Raw genomic sequence first — 22,313 nt, 5'->3', positions numbered from 1 at the left:
GGCATTAGGAGTTTTATTTTGGGGTTCAAGGGGAAGTAACCCAAGAGGTGAGCAAAGCAGGTAGAGTGTTCCTTCCTCTGCCTATTCAGGTCAGTGTATTGTGTAATTCCTTTTCTGTGTTCAGACCTGCAAATCTCCATGTAGCCATCAGAGTATTAGACTTGCCTGAGGTGATTGAACAGTAAGACCAGTTGTTAGTTCCAGACACCTGAAAACCCTGGAGTGCTCAACCTGTATCTCTCCTGGCATAAGTCTTTTGGAGAGGTGAGACAGTCTGGTGGAAGCTGATTTTGCATTTCCTGATTTCATTTGCTGTTGTTTCTCTCAGCTTTTGCTCCTATGAATCATAGAATCACACGTTGGAACGGAGGGAGAGAGGATCTTTGGGTGCACAGGGATAGCCACCAGCCCTCATGAGCTTTGTACCAGCTTGCTTGAGGTTAAAGACATAGATAGTTTAAGGCAAAAGTGCAAATCTGAGCAGTTGCTAGGTCTAGTCAGAACTTCCAAATCAGGACATATCACTCATAAAGAGGTGGTGCAGTGAGAGAATAGCCTTTTTCTTTGTTTGCCATTTAATAAGGCAAATGAGGTTGTTATGTAACACCGGAGCACATTTGTCTTGATCATGAAAGTTGACATAGAAAAAATAATTGAATAAAGCTTCCAGATTGCTGCATCTCTTTCCCAGAGCCTCTGATCACAAAAAAAAAAAAAAGCTGTGTTGCTGTTTCTTTTGCCTTGTGTGACCCACAGGTGGTCATACCACTAATGATTAAATCTCTTGGGTGATCTGATATCTGCTCTTCTGAATCATACTTGCTGTGGGATTTTATATGCCCATTTCTCACTGTAGCATCTGAGTCAGCCATCAGTTCTAGGACGTTGTACTTTCTGCTGAAACATGCCAGCTCCCTCTTTAAGATTCAGCAGTGATACTGGAACCAGTTTATTGCTTTGCTGGAAGTCAGTTCCATGTGTAAGGTACGAATGGTTTATTTGCTGCTTTGGTGTGTATGTCAGATGGAGACTTGGCATTCGGTTGGGCAGGGGGAGAGAGTTGAGATATTTCTAATATGCAGCACTTTGTTTTCATGTAATGCCTAATTCTGACAAGGAAATGTGCTGCTTCCTTCTCAGTGCACTGAAGGTTGAGATAAGGGAAGATTCAGTCTTGCTGAGTGACATTCAGTCCTTGCCGTCTTTCCTGAGTTTTGTTGGGAATGCTTTGAATTTTCCCTATTAAAATCTTCCTTGTTCCTGCAGAGTCTGTCTGTTATGGGAAGAAATTCTGCTTTTATTCTAAGCATATGGACAGGCCTTTACTCAAAGTGTTTGTAAAACTGACTTGTTTCTCCAGATAGTTTGGTCACAAGAGGTAATTAATAGTAACTGTAGCATGGGATTTTGCCTGAATCTAGTTATTTAGAAGGCTGTTGCTGTGCTTCCCCTTCCCTGCTATAAATCTGTTATCTTGCACAGAAAGATTTGTCTCTTGTATTGGTCTCTGACAGCAGCTCCCACCAGAGTCTATCACATTTCTATAATGTGTTTGGGGTTTGTTTCTTGTTGGTTTTTTTTTCAGGAAAGGTGAGAATCTAGAGCTCCTGTGAGAGGCTGTGTTGAGAACCATTAAAACTGAACTTTACTGACAGCCAAACTGTGACAGTGTGAGAAGGAGCACTTGGGGCTTTTCCTGCTTTGCCTCACTACTCTGTGGTCTCTTTGCAAGGGAGCAGTGGGTCCTGAAGAACAGCCTGCAGCTTCTGAGGGACAGGAAAGAAGCACTTTGGTAGGAAAAGTGCTACTTCTGAGTGTCAGCATCTGTCAGTCAGCAGCTGAATGGAGCTTGGCTTCAGAAAGGCCACTAAGAGAATTGGGTCTGGTGAGAGCCTGGGAAGTCATACTGGGGCTGTATAATCTCATCTGGTCTCAAGAGTTTGGCCTCATCCTGCAGGGCAGGATTGCCATTACATAGTAATGGTTCTGATAGTGGAGAAAGTTTAAGAAAGTTCCCATCTTCTCCCTGCTTTCCACTCTGACTGGGCAATTATAGCTGTTTATCTGGCTGTGGTAAATTGGGTCACTGAACTGATTTGAGTTAAAAATAGGCAATGCAGCCATCAGCAGCATTGATTCAACAGAAGAGTTGTGACCATTGGCAGGGAGGATCATAAATCTGTTTTGCTGCTGGAGCCAAAATATCCTCTGACTGTGAAATCGTTGTCTTGTCTGGCTGCTTAGTTCTGCATTGTCAGGGAAATACTAGATTTGAAAGCAAAAGAGCTCAAACTTGGTTGTGGTCAGCAGATCAAAAAATACCATCTCAAAATTAGCTGCACTCCTCTCAGATTAACTTGTATGCTTTACAACTTTAAATAATAATTTCCTGCCTGCTGAATAGGCCCAGTCAGGAAGACTAATCAGTGTGCAAACATTGCCACTGAAGTGTGGATACAGAGTCTGGCCACCAGTGATGCATGAAGTGAAAAAGGAATAGGTCTTCTGATGGCTGGGCTTGATTTTTGCAAATTTGTTACCCATAGAAAGGCTCTTAGGTTTCCTCCTTCTTTTTCCTCTCACATGATTCATTATTAAATACCTTCCTCCCCTCAAAACTAACTCCAAACAACCATGCCCCCCCCAAAAAAAACCCCAAACCAAAACAAAAAAAACAGAACAAACCAATAGACATGTCACATTTACTGAAAGCCTATCTGCTGTGGTAGAATCATATTGAACAAATCTGGAGACAGCGGATGATGTTTCTTAAATGTACAGGGGTGGCTGCAGGCAAGTCTAATACCTTTTTAGATACCTTTTTGTGCAGCAAGATAGGGAATTTAAAGAGTATATGAAGACCTCTCTAATAAATTCCTATTAAGCAGTTATTTTATGCCGTATCTACCTCGTCAGGCTCTTATTTTGTGAATGTCTCCATTATAGGCTGTGTTTTTTGTTATTCTAGACCTGCTCTGCTGTACAGACTGGAATGCATTTTGCACACAGCAGTTTCTCTGGACTAGCTCCTGCAGACCTCCAAGTACCATGAAGGGAATGTGTTGTGTTCTGAGATATCTCTTGTCTGTTTCTGATACTTTGCTTTCTGTTTCTCCTTCGTTTTTCTTCTCTTCAGCTTAGTGGTTATTTTCTTACATGGATGTGAAGCACTCTGCGTGTTGAGACCTTGTAAGAAGCAGCTGTAGATTATGGGTTTTTACAGTCTGAATGAGCAAGACACACAGAGGAAACAGGTTTGTAGGAAGTTGTGTAGGTCTAGCAGTACAATTTAGGTTAGAAAGCTGCATAGACACTCTTCATTTATCAGGCTGTCCTAACAGTAATGTTATTTGTGAGATTACAATTTCTAATGTGTTCAGAGAAATGGATTTCTTCTCTATACCTTCTTTGGTGACCTGTGAACATTTTTCTTACTTTGGAGCAAAAGTATGGAATGCAGACTCTGCTGAGGGAGAGGTGAAAAAGGCTGGCAGGATGGAAAGGTGTGATGCACAGTCTCCTCTTGGCTGGACTGTAGAGCAGTGGTGCAGGCCCAGCTGCATCCAGGAGCATGCATACTGCTCTGATGTGCACATTGAACACAACTGGAAGATTTCAGTGACAGTTCAGGTTCAGGTTAGGTGAAAGGATCTTAAAATAAGGAGGCTTCTTTCAAGACAGTTGCAAAGGGAACTCCAGTCACCAGAAGCAATGAGCAGCTCCTGGGAGCCTCAGAATGGAAAAACTCTTATTAACCTACTTGGAGCAGGGGCATGTGTGCACATGCATGCCCTGTAATTTCATAGCTGCTGTTCTTGGAAGGGAGGGGTGGTTGTGTTTCTTGGAGCAGAAGTGCAAGATGAAATACTGCAGTTTGCTAATAGGGTGGAATGACCTGAAATGTATCCCTCTGGAATATAAGGATGGGAGGAGGGGATGGTGATTTCTGACAAGTCTTACCACCACCCTGAACTAACTTCCTTCCAAGACGTGGTCTTTGTTTTCAGCACAGTGCTGAGCAGAGACTTGTTAAGTATCATGCTAAAAATAAAATTACAGTTTGCAAGAGCATTCAAATGAGCAAGAAAATTCCACCTCACTGTAGCTGCCTTGGATTTATTAAAAGTCCAGTATGTCAAGCTTACTACCTGTACCTTTTTGCCCAGCTCACCAGTGCTATTGCAAACGCTCTCCTAAAATAATTAGGGGAGCAGACAGTGGAAGTCCCTGAATAAAAGCCATGATGAAATGGGAAGTGTGTTTACTGTAATGACCTATTTGTTCTTTCCTTTAGGCACAATGGCTACAGTAGCCCAGAAGCACTTTTTGGAAGGGCAGCCATACTCGGTTCCCCTGATCCAACCAGACTTGCGCAGGGAGGAGGCTGTTCTGCAGGTGGCTGATGCACTTCAGTATCTGCAAAAGGTGTCGGGTGATATCTTCAACAGGTAAGGTGCTGTCACTTGGGAGTCTGGGGCTTAGCATTCAGCAGCAGGAACCAGAATGCTGTGGTACAGCTGCAACAGTGAAAGGGCATTACGTTAGCAAGCAATGGAAGTTCAGAAAAACAATAAAGAAGGACCAGATGCACTTCAATAAAAGTTTATTGGATTCACATCTGTCGAAGTTAAGTGTAATGAAATGGCTGCAGTTAGCCAGAGGTTGTTTGTTATTAATTTTTTATTCAGTGGCAGACTCCCACAAATTGCATTACTGCTTCTGCTGTGGTTATCCTTTATTCCTTCTTGCTCATGTTTTAAATGAAAGACTTTTTTATTTAGAGTGTCTGGAAGTTACATCTTTTTGAGTCATTGCAGTTGGAGCAGTGGAGTAGAAAACATTTCTGTATTCCAGCCTCTGGGTCTTAAAACTGTTCTCGGGCCTGTGGTGTTTTGCACCTCTCTTTTTTTATGTTGGGAGGGCTGAGAACATGTGACTGTTCTTCTTGCTTCAGTCTCACAGTGCATCTAAACTGATCTCTTTGGGGCAGAATGCCCAGACTTGCTACCTCTAACATATGGTCCTCTTTAGGACTGTATCTGTAAGGCTAGCTGTCTAGCAGATCAGAGATTCTTGTGTTTCCCTGCAAATGACAGTAGATAGTGTGATGCCTCTTTTCATCCAGTCTGATAATTGATATCTCCGTACCCTGAGATGCTGCATTGTATCATTGGTTTAGGAGCAGATCAGTATCTTCTCACAGACTTATTAGCAAAAGCACTTGCTCTGGTTTCAGTGGGGTTCATTACTACATAGTCTGATTTATTATGATGTGAACAGGACCATGACATTCTTTTTTCTTTGAGTTTTTTTTTTTTATGTTTAGGTTTTTTTTAAGGGCAGATTGAAGTTCTTTGATTTTTGGTAGTGATACTCTGAAGGTCAGGTTCTGGTGCAAAGGTAGTCCCTAAAGCTTAGCTCAGGTCATTGAGGCAAATGAAAGCTTTTCCATTGAAATAGTCTTTGTTTGGTCAAGGGCCCCAGGGCAAGGGCCAGGAGTATGTGTAGCCTCAATTAGGCTGAACACAAGGTCTCACTCCTTTGTGTGCTTCTCAGAGTAGGAACCCTTCATGATATAAGGCTGGGAGAAGGCTTTCTAGAGCTACCAGAAACATGTGGAAGGCCCATCTCAAACCTGGGACACTGCAGGGCAAATAAAGCTTTTGTGATAAAGCAGGAGTGGTTCTTTCTCTGTTGCTTTTTTTTTTTTTCTTCCCCTCCTACTTGCTGCTTTGTATTGCAGTACCCTGTAATTTCCCCAGGGAGACAAGCCTGCTGTTTTGTATGCAAGTCACTCCTGAGTCCTGAACAGTGACTGTGATGCTGTTCCCTCACTCTTTGGTGCACTCATGACTTTTAATTACCAATTTTTTCCAACAACAGAAGAGGCTTCATTGGGCTCTTTGTTTGCTTTGCCTTTCCTCTGAGGTCTCGGCTCTCTGATATAATTAATAATGATTGAGTAATTATCCAGGCGTCTGATTAAAAGTTCCATGACCTTGACTGTTCTGTGCCAATCAAGGGGCAAAGCTTTTGAGGTGAGAACTTTGCCACCTAGTGAAGAGTGACCTTTTATCTTCCCTCTCCTGAGATAAGACAGGTCTATCTTCCATTTCCAGGAAGGAGCTGCCTTATCTGGGGAAGCTGACTCTTCTGATCTGCAAAACAGCAGCTTGCAGTCTTGGTGGAGAGGAAAATTGTTCTGTATGGCAGACTCAGCTGGGTGTGTCAAACCCATTACTTCAGTACTACAAAGGTGCAGATTTTATGGGGTTGTTTTTTGGATTGGTACAGTGATTTTGGGACTGGCAAGCTGATTTGTAATTTGTTGAAGGTGGAATGAAAGAGTCTCTGTTGCTCTCTGTGGAAGGAGAAATCTTTCCACAACTAAATCTTTTTTCTATGCTAGCTGACCAAGGCTTCTACTACTAGGTGTTGCTGACATGACAGTTGAGTATGATTATTTTTTTTTAATGAACATGTCTAGCCATTGTGCAAAAAAGGTGGTGGACTTCTTCTGTCTTTATTTGGAAACTGACTGAAAACAGCTGTGGTACTGCTGTGCTTGTAGAAGAAATATTCTCTTAGGACAATTAGTGGCTGCACCAGTAGTGAAAAGTGGATTCAGTCTTCTCAAGAGGACATAGGAAAGACATCTTTGTATTTGGAGAATTGGGAGAAAGAAGATAAAGTTTTCCTGCCCTTCTCCCTGGTTTGGGGAATCTGGGAAATAACCCATGAGGCAAGTCTGTGTCAAGCTGTCTTCCTTCCAAATGCTATCAAACAAGCCCATTTGCTATTAAGATTATATATTATATATTATTCTATTCTATATATTATATTATTATATGTTATAATATATATACTATATGCTTTATATTATATTATATTATATTATATGTATTTTTATTTATACATATAAAGCGCCTATCACCATATTGATAAACATTCTTTGGAACTACTCTGACTGCAGAGGTAAGAACAGGAGTCAGCCTCTTAGTACCTCAGCACTTCTGTTTCCAACCCATTTAAAAAGAAAAAAAAAAGCCACAAGACTTTGCTGCCAGTGGTGCCAACTGTGGTGAGGTACATGATGGATGAGCCACTTTGCAGAGTTTATTAGTTTTTAGAGAATCAAGGGATGTGCAGATGCAAAATACCAGGTAACCTATGACTGAGACCTGGAGCAGACCTACTGGAATAGCCTTGAAGCAACCCATAGCAGCTAAGCTCTCTCATTGCCTTGATAACAGTGCACCTGGACTGTGATCTGGAAACACTGAAAGAAAGAGCAGGGGGTAGCTCAACATCCTTCTCTGTCATATTCCTAACCCATGGGAGCAGGGACCCGTCCAGCTTCTTCCATGTGGAGAACAGCAGAGAGAGGGAGAGCACTGACATGGGCAAGCTCTTGGCTGATGGGCCAAGGTACAGGTCTTAGGTCAATGCAGTCATCAGTCCCATCTATCTCCTTAGGAAGTCCTGTCCTCTTGGGCCTGATATCAGTATTGTGAGGAGATCAAGAGGCTGCATGTACTTTCCAGGGTTATGCTTTGGAGTAATGGAAGTTTTAACCTTGTGTAACATTAGCTGAATTCATGTTAATTAGTCTGCTACAAAAGCTGCAATGAGGATCAGATTCATTGCCTGTAGCTGCTGAGATTTTAATACATATTATTACTGCTTAAAACATAAATATTCTAACATAGCTAACCTGACATAATATCTACATGGCCATAAGTCCTGGACTTTTAAGGAGGGCTTTTGATATAGGTCACAGGAGGCAGAATGACTAATTTAAACACTCAATTAACCAATAGACTTTCATCTATGTATTTCATCATTACCAGCATCTTCTGGGTGAAAGCTTGTGTCAGAACTGTGGGCTGTGGAAATTTTTATAGGAATGCTGCTGTGGTAAGTACTTCTGATAGGTGAGGGGTTTAGCTTTCCTGAGATGCCCACCTGGTTAGTTAGGTTTGCCCTTTGGTTTTTCTGAGGATTGGTTTTTTTTGGCAAGAGATGTTAATAACCTCTAGCATATCAGTTCATTATACCCAATGTACAACAATTTACATATAACAGATTAATGGAAAATCACCTATGCAAGGTATCTCAGGGAGTGTTACAGCAGTAGAAAGAAAACAAATAGCTTGGGGTTGGAATATTGTCATCAAGGTCCTGGTTTCTTTGCCTGTGATCCAACTGCCCATGGTTCTGTGTACAGAATTTCTCATCTTTTGGCTTCTTTTTATCTGTTTACAGAAGAATTTATGGGTTGATCCTTTTAAAGATCTTGATTAAAGATCAGGTCTTTGCCTGTCTGAAATAGTATTTTGCTAAACAGGCATATCCTTCCTGTTCCTCCCCAATTGAATTCAATTTAATTTAATTTTAAATAGTTGAAAAGAGCTTTCATATTAAACAAAGGTTTAACTGAAAGCTAGAGACTGCTGAAAGTGCCAGTTGGAAAACAAAAGCCCTGTGAAAATGCTGTTAAATATGGGGAGTAAGTCTGGTAAGTGTGTGATTAAAGAGGGTAAGGAGTGGTTGGCTGGGCAGCAGAGCCTTATGAGATGTTTGGGACAGGAGCAGGGTTGAGATGCATGTAGTCCTGAAATTGAAAGTACAGAGAAAACCTTAATGAGGTACATTTAGGTGTTCTCTCCCTTGTTTTAAAGTTATTACTGCAATTAGTCATGATGGTCAGTAATGGAAATGGGTGACTGAATATATCTGTAAGAATGTACTTGGATTTAGGAGGTCTGTAGAAGGTATTATTAAGCATCTATGGAAACTTGTAAAGAACAATCTTGATACAAGTTGTACTGTGTTGTTTGTTGTGGTTGTGCACTGTGGCTCTGGGATGTATCTTGGAGCTCAGGCACTGCATGGTAGTTATCCCTCTGCTGACTGTAAGGGTTTGATCTTGTTAGGAGAAGAGCTGTCAAGAGGGCTGCATCGTGATGGGTCACCATTCAGGTGAGTTTACACCAGGAGGATGGCTGTAGCACAGGGAATCAATTTTTCTCCAGTTAATTTGAGAAATATATGGCTCTTGATAAGAAGTGAGTCGCCTCATAGTACTTTGAAGTTGTCCCAGAGGTCATCTGAGCTCTAGTTTAGTTTCAGATGCCTCTGTTCAGCGGGCTTACAGGAGCAGTCATTTCCTGCCAGGAAGCTGAAGCAGAAGCAGTGAGGTAGAGGAGTGAGTGCATGTTGCTACAGACATGAGAACACAGCATGGGGAAGACAAGGAGGAATTTTATCTCTAGATACTGGTTATTCTTGTAGAGGCATGTCCAAGTAATGTGGATTTTTTCTTTTTTTTTTTAATTTTTAAGTGTAGCACACACGTTGTAAGAAACTCATTTGGTTTGATTCTTATGGTCCCCTGGACGTGAAATTTGAAAGCTTGCAGCAATGTGGCTTGAGGCAAGTTCCCAAACTATTGGGAACACTACAGGAGGTGGCATAGCAGGGTCAGATCAATGTGTCTTGGAGGCTGGTGGCAGTAGCAAGCATCCTACACCCTCAAAAAGAGGCAAAAGGATAGTGACTCTTCTGCAGGAGTCCAGATTACAGCTTTTTCTGGATGCTGCTGAATTCCCTGGCCTCAAAATATTGCAGGATCTGAGGCCCAGGCTTTGGCAGCCTGTGGAGTGAGGCAGCAGGTAAGAATGGGCACAGACAGACCTGTCACAGCTTGAAATGAAATGGAATAGTGGGAAAGAGGAGGCTGAACAGTACTAAGTCATTAAAAGATTCCTTCAAAAGAAAACAGACATGGTGCAGAATTAGGAAGACAAGATTCCTGCTCGTCTTGGAAAGTGCTGAAAATCTGTCTTTTAGACTTCCAGAGATTAAATGTGTCTTTTGAAGAAGAGGAACAGAATGCTAAATTTGATTCTGTAAGCAAGATGCTTTTTATGGCAATGTTGTTGAAATGTATTGATGGTTACTTGAGCCCTTGTTCTAAGTCTACTAACAACAACTTTCACATCAGTTTCTTTCACTGTTTGTCTTTGAATCCCATTCTCCCAAAAGGAGCATAATCAATCTGTTTTGCCTTAAGTGACTGAAAAGCAGGCTTGAACTTGATAGGAGAGCTGTAGCCTTCTGTACACTAACAAGGCATTCAGGATTGTTTAAAATGAGCAATTTAAAGAAATGACTGAAGTGTTTCACCTTCAGTATTGTCCTCCAAGCAAATTTAATGTGTTTGCATCTAATAACAGGTCTACAAATAGTGATATATTTTAATGAATAACTAAAAGACTCAGTGCCAGCTTTAATGCAAGTGTTCCTTAAAGCATGAGATAGATTTGCATTAGCTACAGGAAATATTCAGTGGCAAGGAAGGGCTCTTAATGCTTGATTCTATGTCAAAAAGAAAATGATGGAATATTGTGTCCAGGATGCTGAAATGGCCATCTAAGAGCACAAAGGAAATACAAGCTGTACCCATATCCTCAGTCACTAAAAATAAAATTAGTGGTTTAGGTACAGTAATGCTAAACTGCTGATGTGTCCATTTTCTATAAGTAGTAAAAAAAAAAAATATATATATGTGAAGGAAAATCCAGATTTGCAGGAGAGTTGTTCTCCCACTTCTGGAATTGGTCTCAAAGCTGCTTAGTAAAAGGAGGCAGGCAACAATTTCAGACTTAATGAAGCTCTTGAGAGTGTTCTCTCTGCTCTTACAGGGTCTTTCATGGTAGTGGAATATCTAGTGGAAATATGAGACAGTTTGATCAAAACAGGTTGCATGTACAATAGCAAAGGCAAACAGTAGGGAGAAACTTAGGTAACTTGGGTACATCCAACTGATTGTTTTACTTTAGTTTGTGGGGTTTTTAACCCTGACAAGTTAGTCTCTTATTTGCACTGTGTGCCTTGTCAGGGAAGATTCAATACTGAGTAGCAACTCAGTTCTTGTGAGCTGATCCTCTCCTTGGTCCTTTAAAGACAGGGTAAGAGATGTGAGAGATTTGAAAATGTATGGAAGAAGTATAAGATGTACCTACCTACCTAAGTGTAACTCGGTAGCTGGAAAAATACAAAAGTAGAATATGCACTGCAGCTTGACCATTCTGATGCCTAAATCTGTTTCTTCCTTTCTGGACAACTTTCATGATGCTTTTGCAACTCTAGGGAGATCAGGTATGTTCAGGAGGAGGCTTTACTGCTTCTCAAAGGGTGAAGGCATGATACTGAAAGAGAACAGAGGGAGGCAATGTTGCTGTTTCAGTAAAGGAGGGCTTTGCTTGGAAGGTATTTGGTTTATTTTTTTTTTGTTTGTTTGGTCATCAGCAAGGGGAAATACCACCTTATCTTCTAGAAGACTCATTATGGCAGCACCAATCATTTGCAACAGAGATTTTACTGTCTGCAACTGTATGAGTTAGATTTCCAGAAAAGAGGTGTCCTGGAAGAGGCTGTGATAAATCTTAACATGCTTAATAAACTTAAGATCTTGTTAGCTTCTTGCTGTGGAGATTCTGTTCATGCAGCAGAACTTTGCATCTTGAAGAAAATCATTAATCAAAAAACCATTTAGTTGAATCACATGCAGCTCATAGGGGCTTTCTGACTTAATTTGCTTTGCTTAATGTTCATATTTCTATATGTCTCTAAGCTATCATCAATTCACTGCCATCTATAGACTCTCTGTGGCTCAGTAAAGCTTTTCTAAAAAGTTTGAAGAGCTATGATTTTAACATGAGGATGTCACATGAAGTACCTATCAGTGTTTATTATTCAAAGGCTGTGGTCCAAAAATATAAAGACAGTTTCAAAACCAGCTTCATGGAAATGAAGCCTGTAGCAGTAAGAGGCAAAAAAAAAAAAGTTCCATTTATGGAGGTGAGAATTATTTTGATAAGCAGTTCCTTCTTTCACTGATGATTATTTTAATGCACATTCAATTTGAGGACAGAGCTGTGACTATGTTGAAGGGTGGATCATTTTGAATACCCCCAGCTGCTATAAATTGGCTTAAATTTGCATGAGCTCTCTTGTAACAAAAAAATACAAAGGTATAATTTCTCTGGCTTCTACTGCTTCAAGAAGTGGAAGCCCAAGAAGACATCTCTTGTATTGACAAGATGTAACTTTTGCTTACTGAACTGTTTCTGGATTGAAAAGGAAGTGTGAGAGTAGCCTGGAGCCGAAACACTGTGCAATTGCAGTGAAATAGCTCTTGGAAGCTGAGTGCAGCAGGGTCTGAAGCAGCTGATGTTTGTGGCTCATAAACTTGAGAAATCCTTCCTGACTCATCAAGGAAGTTTTAAATGACTGAAAGTTGTAATATCCTAGAGAATCAGTTTGACGTATCCAGAAATAATAATAGTGGTGATGTAGCCATAATGGTCTGAAAGCAGCTGAGAAGGGAATTCCCCTCTGAACCCTAAAGCAGGCTTTTCTGCATAGCAAGAGCACTGAGAGCTCTTTGAGAAAGAAGTAAAAAAATTTGGCAAGGGGTGGAAGTTTCAGAGGGCAGAGAGTAAATAACTTGGACTAGAGTTGAGTCTCTGACTGTCTTATGCTCACAGCTGTGGTGCTTGTCCCTCAGTAGGTTAATGGGATGTCAATGTTAATTCAGGGTTCAGGCAGTGACCTTGAGGGCTACCCAGAGAGCAGAGGTGGGACTGACATTCCAGCTGCACCTAGGAATTGACTAATGCAAAGAGGTCTCATGGCTGCAGTCCTTCAGCATTGGAGTGTTAATTGTGCTTCCCCAGTGTCTTCCCACAGTAATGATGCCCTGACAAGGTTATTCTGGAGAACTCTAGGATGTTCATTGTGCATCAGGGTAAACATGCTTTCCTTAAAAGCAAGGTTGGAAGGATCCAGATTCATTTGATGAGTAGTGCAGTGCCTGAGATTTTGTACAGCAGTAGGTCATGTCTGTGAAAAGAAATGTTCGTTTTTTTCCTAGTTTCTTAGCCACTCCCTCTCTTCTTGACATGACTGCCATGTCATTCTGTTCTTATACAAAATGATATCTCTGCCTTCTCAACCATCTTCAGACATTGGACTTTAAGTCATGTATTGGAGTAATTTCTAGTTCCTGTTCATGAGTTTTGTCTACTCAAGTCAACCCTGGAGGAAGAGATGCAAATAAGTCACTTTGTTTTACAGGCATGACTTCCATCAGGGGTCTAGTGTGGAGAAAACTGTCTGGAAAATAATGCTGAGTGGCTTGAAATGTGCATTACAGGCTCCCTCCTATATACGTGGGGGTGTGCACACAGAGGGGGAGTTGTGGGAGGAAACACAAGTGCCAAAGGTCTGTTCTTCACACTTGGCTGGTGGATTAAATTCTTTCCATGGTCCTTTCTGACTAGCTGTGGTTCCCTCCCTGGGCTTTTCCAAATGGGGTAGGTTAGAGTTTGGGTATTAATGCAACTGATGGTTAAGACAGAGCTGTGGTTTTGAAGATAAAGGTCCATTTGCATCTATTAATGAGTTGTTGGTTTTCCTTCCACCTAAATCCTCTAAGCAGTCATTTTATTGAGGGAATCCACTATACTGTGCCATTAGGGAGAGGAAGAGGTAAAAATTATATCTGGAGCCAGAGATGAAGGATTTTGATGGTGAAGTGTGCTAAAGAGAAACCCCAGGCAGGTAATTTAGTATCTTCTGAGCTGGATTTGATTCTTACTTTATCCAAGAATATTATTCCTATTCTGGGTTAATACATATTTTAAAATACAAATACCTGGGTTTGTTTTACTTCTAGGACTTTAATTTTTTATATCTACCATCAAAGCTGAATAAGACGACATGCTGAAGGGGCTTAAGAGGCATAAGAGGACATTCCTTTCAGAAGAGGAAGGAAAGCTGTTGCATTTCTGCTCTGCAGTAGTGTAGCAGGAGTAGCCTTTCTGATTATCTACAAAATACGTATAACATGCCTGACATTCCAGTAGCTCAGCACCAAGAAGCTAGAAAGTTCATGGTCTCCATAATTAATTTCTCTTTGGGCGAAGAACTGGGTTTCTTTTGTTTCAACAACACTACTTTTGAAAGCATCTTCTTGGATTTTGTTGATTCCAGGATAAGTTCAGTCTTTGTGTGACTTTTTGGAGGGAGGGAAGGTGAGAAGCTCCCAACTCCTCATAGATTACTGAGCACAAGGCAGTGTTTTCTTTGGTCTTTCTAGCACATGGGCAATTTAGGGGGAAAAAAACAAACAAAAAACCCCAAACTAAACAACCCCACAGCCAAAATCATGCCCTTCATTACTTTTCATGCTTGCTTTTAGCTGGGACAAGGGGATTAGCTGTTCCTAAAGGCATTGGTCCATGAGAACATTTATTGTGCAAGTATGTCACTGGGCAAGTGGTTAGGCCATTAAAATGTGTGAATTTACAATCTTGTAAGTTTTGAGGTAGGGAAGGAGGTTTGAGTAATATGCTGTTCAAATTTGTTTGGCATTATTGTGAAGCTAATATTTCCATTCTTAATGACTAGTTGCAAGTCACTACATGGAGAAGATGAGTTTTGAAAGGACAGTGCAGAAAATCAAATCTTGTTTCTAGAACTGCTCTAAAGCTGATGTCTGATCAGATGATGTCTGAGCCACAGACTTTTTCAATGAAATAACAGAGCAGCTGTCAGTCCAAGCAGACAGGCATGTGCTTTTTGATGCTGTTATAAAAATCTTCCTGGAGCCCATTGCTTTCTGGAGAAAAGTAACTAGAAATCACTCAAGAAAGTGCTGTAATCACTCAGGAAAGGTGTTAGATGGATAATATGTCATAAGGAGTTAGTTTTATTTGTTGAAGAAGCACTTATGTTCAAATTAGCTTGTTGATGGGCATATCACAGAAGGTGCCTTTTGAGATTTGAGTGTGACTGCAATTCATTGTAGGAAAATGAAGTAACACCAAACAACTTTTGTCTCTGAAGAGCAAATATTGTGAAAGAAAATCTCGATTTGAAAAAATATGGGAAGAAATCTTTCCTTAAAAAAAAAGGAGACCTGTATTGAAAGAGAAGGATCTATTATGAAAAGAAGTTCAAATTGAATGAGAAAGGGAAAAAGATGTAGTTAGCAATGATGTTTTTTAACTAGTAAAGGGCTGGTAACTGTTTCTCAGAAAGCATATCATATGTTGTTGGACAAATTAGAAGAAAAGCAGTATGTTTCTTGGAGAATTCTTAGAGTTTGAACTCCAAGGCATCATTTTCTGCTCTGGAGGCAGCTGTGTTTTGATCAACATTCTTGTTCTTGGTGACAATGGCTTGTTTTGGTAGCAGAGGTAAATAGACTGGAAGCAGCATTTGTGCTACGTGCTGTGTGGATATGAAAAGCCTCCATCCCAATGAACAGGAGCTCAGTTTACCTGGTACATTTGGCCACACATCAGGGGAAGTGCCATAGTAAAGTCTCCAGGGATGTTCACTGAATCAGTTCTTACCTCACGTGCACAACTGGGTGCTACTTCCCTTGGTCAAGAACTCTGATTCAAAACCACTTAGAAGGTATGGGGGGAAGCTGGGAATGAAGAGGAACTGCCTGATCTGCTATAAACCAGGCACACTCTTGTGTTCTTGAGCTTTCAGGCTCAAGAAATGTTGCTCTTCCTTCCCACATTATCATGGCAATGTCGCGAGGCGTCTTTGGCTCAAGTGAGACACAGACTGAGAGGGCAGAGGAGGCTTCTGAGGATTTGTCAGTGCTCATCTCCTACTATTGCTACCTTCTGGTGAAACTCAGAGACATCAGTTTGGCTTGATGGCTTATGAGTTTCTCTTGCAACCTCACCTGGGAAGAAAGTACAGATCAGATGTTTAAACCCAGGCTGCTTCATGACTCTCTTGTGACTACTGCTGATAGGAAACGTGGAGTGTAATGCTGATTCAGAGCAAGTTGTATAACAGAAGGGTTGTTTGTGTAGAGTCAGAAATGGTGTCCAAATGAAGGCTGCAAAGCAGTTTCTTCTACACTCGGTGATCCAGAGGAATCTGAGACCTTTATAAATGTTTCAGCTCTTCCTACCCCCAGAAACAGCTCACTACAGGCTCACCTGGGCATTTCTCCACTTCTTAAATTTTCTGTGACTCTTCTGTTCTCTGGGGTCAGGGAGGAAGATCTCTGGCTATTCTAAGAAAGGAGCTTAGATGGGAGAAAAAGAAACCTAATGTTTGTGCACAGAGTTGATTAATTTAAGGTTACAAGGTGCCAAAACACCTTCTCAAGCTATCTGTCAAACGAGATCCATAACTTTAGGCAACATGGAAAAAAAATTTACATGTGACAGTCTTGTGAAGTTCTATCCAAATACAATTAGCCTACCTTTCAAAAGTGATTAACAAAAAAAAAAAAAAAAAAAAGAAAGGGGAAAAAAACCCCACAACACTTAAGGCTATTACTGAGCTTCAGTGAGTAAATACTTGTGAGAATTTTGCAAGGATTAATGAAAACTGTATAGATAACAAACCAAGTTTTACTAGTTGCAGTACTAGTACCAGTACTACAACACCTCTCCTGTGAGGAAAGCCTGTAAGAGAATTGGGTTTGTTCAGCCTGGAGAAGAGAAGGCTCTGGGGAGGCTTCATTGTGGTCTTTCTACACCTGACGGGGGCTTGTAAGAAAGATGGGGACAAAATTTTTAGCAGGGCCTGTAGCTATAGGACAGAGGGTAATGGTTTTAGGTTAAAAGAGAGTAGATTAAGACTAGATATAAAAAAAGAAACTTTTTGCAGTGGTGGTGGTGAAACACTGCAACAGGTTGTCCAGAGAGGTGGTAGAAGCCCCATCCCTGGTTGGATGCGGCTTTGAGCAACGTGATTTAGGTGTCCCTGCTAACTGCATGGGAGGGTGGACTAGATATGTCCTTTAAAAGCCCCTTCCAACACAAACTATTACATGATTCTGTACTTAACAGCATCTGCTGCCTAATATCTGAACTGTTCCTGTGGCTTCTCCTTTGGGAAGCAGCTCAACAGTGGTGTTCAGTATCTGCCCCATACTGCCAGTGGAGGAACTCAAAAAGTTACCTATGAAACTGCAGAAGTATTTGTAGAAGGACCTTTTTTTTTCTTGTTATTCTCTTTAGACCATCCTTCCCAAAAGTTGTCACTGTGATGGTAACAACACCTGTCATGTTTATTTACTTACCTTAACACTATTAATGGAGTAGTTTGTTCAAAAGTAGCATGTGTGGTTTAAATAGAAGATCTAATTGTATAACTTATTTGCAAACACAGTTTCTCCCTATGAAATATTTCTTCTAAAGAAAGGAAAGCACATTCATTTTCAGATCAGTCAGTGGTGGAAGGCAAGTAAAAAGTTTGGAAGGATAAAGAAGCACTTGTTTGTGAGAGAAAAGAAAAAAAAACATGGGGAAAAAAACCCCAAGCTGCTTTTCCATGGAGAACAAGAAGCTGCAGGGGAAGAGGGTTGAAGGTGCTGTGATGATAGGTAAAAATTTTAAGTTTCTATTTTTACATAAACTTAATTCACAGTAGTGGGAGCACCTTGTGAAATGGGAGATTAAAATCAAAATGAAATTATTTTTGTGTGAGAACACGACCTGTAGAGAGTGATGTATGCCAGAGCCTGCTGAGGATAACCTGGCAACCTTGATCACTTTCCAATCTGCAAAGCCATTCAGCATCACAGGAGTGAGGCAATATGCGAATGCTGAAACACCTGCAAATCAGGCTCAAGGAGCAATCAAAGTGTGATAAACATTAATTAGTATAATACCCAAACTCTTAATGGAGGAAGGAATGTTGATTACACTGTCTCACTTGGGATTTTTTTCTGTCGGAGATGGTCTATGATGACAGATTCTGATTACACTTACTCAGACATGAAGACTTTAAAAACTGCTTAAATATGGAGAGAGAAGAGCAGAAAGCAAGCAAGCTGATCTTTCTTTGAGTCATGGAATGTGTTTGGCTTTTTATAAAACCATGCATTTTTGTTTTCTGCCTTTCAAACTCTGGCTTTGAGAACTGGCTGTGAATGCTTCCCTGTATTGCTGTAAAAAGTAAATACCTTATCAGCTTTTCCTTTGCTGTCTTCATCTTGATCCTGCAGAGCTGTCAGCTGCTGGGGCAGAGGCACTGGCTGGCTGTGGGGAGAGCAGGGCTCAAGCTTCTCACAGCCCAGTTCTGACTGTGCCAGTCATTTCTGTTTGAAATCTGAGCTGGTCCCCCACAGTGTGTCTGAATATCCATACAGACTAAAACACACTCCAGTGCCTCATAAAATATTATCCTTTGTTAGCAAGCCAGAACATGCTTAGATATTCCAACCTAGCTCTCCAGGTCTGCTTCAGTCTAGTGTATTGTGCATCAAAGTGCTGAGTTATGGGTACCAGAGGCAAAGCACTGATGTTTCCCCATCACTTTGGCAGTCTGAGGAGTCATAAAAACGTATGGGCATTTTTCAAGAAGTTTCTTGGTTAAATTAAAACGTGAAAAAGTTTGAGATTTTCTTTTCCTTAGCATACAGGTAGAAGAGAGCAGTGATGTGGCTTTGGGCCACAGGAAATAAGCAGGTGAGGAAGGGGCTTGGTAGCCTAAGAAAAGTGAACACTTTGCTCCTTTAGCACCACCTTCTTCTGCTGCCTTCATCATGGGGTGCTGTCTGCCCTCTCCTTACCTCACCAGAGGGTGTCTCACACTGAAACTTGTCCTAGAGGTTAATTCATCAGTAGTGGCATCGTGCTGGTTTTGGCAGTGGTGCTGTGGAGGGATGAATGGCAGCCAACACTCTTATCTTTCCTTGTGACCCTGCTCCAGCACCAGCTGCTTGGAGAGTCTGGGGATGTAATAAAATACAAGAACTATAAACTCATCCCTTCTAATTCATGCCCTCTGCAGTAAGGGAGGAATTTAATAAAGGCACGCTAGGCTGAAAAGGGAAAAAAACCAAACCAGCTTGACTTTTAGGCAAAAAGCCAAGGTTTTGTAGAACAAATTTACAGTATGTGCCCTGAAGTTTAGAACAGCAATGCCAAGCATCCCCCTGCTATCTCTCAGGGATGGAGCTTGGGCTGGGCGGAGATCAGAAGCCTGACTTGCTGTGATGTGTACAGTCCTCATATAAGGAAAAAGTAATTTAATACTTGGGCTGCCTTATCCTCCTGTGCAACTTAATTTCTCATTCTGCTCCTTAATGTTCTTTCTCCTTGGTTGATCTCTTATTTTTGTACTTCAGACATGAAATTGAAGTTCTTTGATATTCTAGAGAGGTTTTCTCCCAGCCTCTGTTGCCTTGCTGTTCTCATTTACCTCGTTGTGGAGCTTGCCTCTTTCTCCCACTTCCCAAGTTCTGTCATCTCCATCACTTTTGGGTGGTGTGTACACAAAGACAGCAAAGGGTCTCCTGCTACAGTGATATTTTCTTGCATCTGAATTTTGTCTTGCTCAGCCATCTTTCTATGAATCTCTCAGCCTGTTTTTAAACCTGATCTGATTTAAAAGTTGGTTTGCTTTTTTTTTTTTTTTTTTTTTTTTTGGTGTTGTTTGATCCCTAGAAAATATACGTGATAAAAATTATAGTTCTTTTTTGCCATTTTGGAGTGCTTGGAGACCTTCATAAAAATATGATATTATTGCCAGTGCTGACAGGCTTAGGCCAGTGTCCTGGATGTCAGATTTGTAATGCCTCAAATCTTTTCATTGTGGGAGTAAGAAAACAGTAATTTTTCCCCCATGAGCAGACATGGACGCAGCAGAAGAGATCTTTACTCAGTAGACACCTCAATGTGAGATTTATCAGAGGAGTTCTAATGAAATAGCAGGAAGTGATCTGCTTTGTGGTTGCAGGGAGAATAGAAGATACAGGGCCAACAAGGGAGGCAGTGAGATGGGAGGAAGGCTTCCTTGGCCCTGCCTGTTGGTTGTGTTGGCCCTGTGGGTGTTGGAGAGTTGCCTCTGAAATGGAGAGGAGCTCAAGGCAGCAGAGTGAGGGTTTTAAGAGAAAATAGAAATGAGATCTAAGTTGTGGATGAGGTGCAGGGGGTTCGTCTGCAAAAAGAGATTTTGGATGGGTGAGATAAAGTGAAAGCTTGAATCAAAGAAGCAGAAAGATTGACTTTAATATCTGCTTAGATCAAAAATAAAAATCTCTGTGGATTAAGAGATAATCTGCTAGATAGATTTAATCTGCCACATGTATTACTCACCCAAAGAAAAGCATTGGAAGGAAAGGTTGGTTTGGCTCAATGCCCAGGATTTGAAGGCAGGTGATGTATTCTCCTTTCTTCTGCAGGCCCCCTTTTCACTTTTCCTGAGGCATGAATCCTGCCCAAAGGGAGGGGCTGTCCTCTATGCCTCCTGCTTCTTTGCAACTCCAAAATCACATTGAATCTAACTAAAGAGATTTCTCAAGCAGAAGAGAGCACCAAGAGCAAAATAACCCAGCAATGATTAATAGGGTAGGCATGGAGTAGGTTCCGAAGCTGCTGGTGTTTCTGGTTGTCATAGTGTAGGGTTCTGAGGGGCAGTAATGGGCCATTTTATTAACACTTTCACCTCCTTTCAGTTGCCTTTCAAACAAATGCTACTCAGTGACACACTCCTTAAAGGGACATTGAGGTCTGAATGCCACCTTGCTTCAAACACTTTTCCCCTGAAATTCTTGGCAGCAGCCTCCTCCATCCATTCCTGTTTCCTTTCCTTACAAACACCAAATTGATGCCTTGGAGTAAAGCTAGTTTCCACAGAAATACTAGAATTTCCAAGAAATACTAAGGTTGCTGGAGGACACATGAACTTGGGCTTTTTTTTAATGTTTTTTCAGTATCAATATGGTGTATTATCTCTTTTAACTAGTGTATGCAGCTGTATCTTGAACTGTACGTGCACAATAGTCGTGCACTTTTATGAGTCTGTACAAGTGGTGTTTTAATTAGTTGGACTGAGGGCATTTAATCATTTAATCAAACAAAATTAGATCGGTAATCTGGTGTGTATTTCGTCTCTGCTGTGGGCCTGCATCACCTCAAGTGAAGGTTTTTGGCTGATTTCCTGAAGCCTGTGCAATGTGGTACATCAAATTGTACAGTTAGCAGATCACTGGGCAGGGTGCCTTAGAGAAGAGCCATCGTGGTTTGAAATACCTGAGCTGGGTCTGGACAACTTCCATAGCTTTTTGTGATTAGGAGCAGGATGTCTGCCTGATAGGGGCTTTTTATGGGTGAATATAATCACCCTGAGTTATATTTGGTGGACAGTAGGGATGGATGAAACTATAGATATCTTCCCTCTTTCCCTTCTGGATGCTCAATTAGTGTTGGTGCTGCTGGAGCACAGTAATTGCCAGTCATGCTCTGTTTTTAGGGATGCTTCTTTTTTAAGAGAGGTTCTATCCAGCAAACCTTAAATGATGCAGTGCTGGGAGCTGGGAGGTGCCTTGCTTTCTCTTCTTCCCCTGATGCTGTTCCTGCACTACTCGAGTACCAAGAAGCACTTTGTAATTGCCAATGCACTGCCCATGTTTGGGGGGAGGGCATAGAGGAAAGTGTGGCACCATTCCTCTTCCAAACCTAATGTCTTAAAGGATGAATGTTAGGTGTGGAAGTGTTTGAAAGGTAAAGATAACAGGGATTCCTCAAGATCTTCTTTGCTTCCTCACAGATAGCAAAAGAGGAGGGAGAGAAAGAAGTTGATGGCTGGTGAAGCACTGAGAATAATATTGGGCAGGAAGGGGAGTGAGGGAAGTGTTTGACTGCCTCACTTGACCCACTCACATTCATTGAGTGGAAGGGAGGAAAATGGTTACTGGTTTCCAGGCCTGAGTTTGCATAACTGTTTGATTAACACATCTTTCTGGGAGAGAAACATGTGCTTTGTCAGCCCCTGAGAATTGTGTCTGGGACCCAGCAAGGTACTGACTAAAAGCCAATTGATACCTTGCTTTTATTTGGAGCTTCAGGAAGGCTTTGTTGAGCTCTTCTAGGAGAGGGGTCTACTCACAGGTGAGAGGGAAAATTGCATCATTGATTTGAGGGAGAGCAGCAAAGCAGAAATAAATGACCAATTTTTTTCAGCTTTGAAGGAAGTAAAAATAGTCCGATGTCCCCAGGAGCAGTACTGGAAAGAGTGTCAATCAATACAATTATGAAACATCTAGAGAAGAGGTGAACTGTGAGGTGGGAAAATTTGCTGGGGAGAGCAGTTAAGGCAAGCCTTAGGTCCTTCAGAGGCATCTCACAGTTTAACAAAACAAGGCAATGGGACAGCCCTGTGACACATGAAATTTGCTGCAGAGAGGTGCTAGGAAATGTGCACTGAAAGAAACAACAGAAACTACTCTGAGAACCCATCTAGTGTCTAAGTGATGT

General features: G+C 41.3%; 1 protein-coding gene across 3 annotated transcripts in view; it reads left to right on the top strand.

Annotated features, from left to right (window-relative positions):
- The window catches only part of WASHC1 (WASH complex subunit 1), a 42,967-nt gene that overhangs the window by 8,006 nt on the left and 12,648 nt on the right, over nucleotides 1-22,313 (top strand). For 2 of the 3 annotated variants that reach the window (XM_030467793.1, XM_030467785.1), the window contains exon 3: nucleotides 4,295-4,448. In XM_030467793.1, coding sequence (XP_030323653.1) covers nucleotides 4,300-4,448 — 149 coding nt within the window. In that variant the 5' untranslated portion in view covers nucleotides 4,295-4,299. Of the gene's footprint in view, nucleotides 1-4,269; nucleotides 4,449-22,313 lie in introns of those variants that run through there. The other variant, XM_008495692.2, reaches the window with a different exon arrangement.

This window comes from Calypte anna, chromosome 1, assembly GCF_003957555.1.
Source record: "Calypte anna isolate BGI_N300 chromosome 1, bCalAnn1_v1.p, whole genome shotgun sequence".
Classification (NCBI taxonomy): Eukaryota; Metazoa; Chordata; class Aves; order Apodiformes; family Trochilidae; genus Calypte; species Calypte anna.
This window is presented reverse-complemented; position numbering and strand designations above follow the sequence as displayed.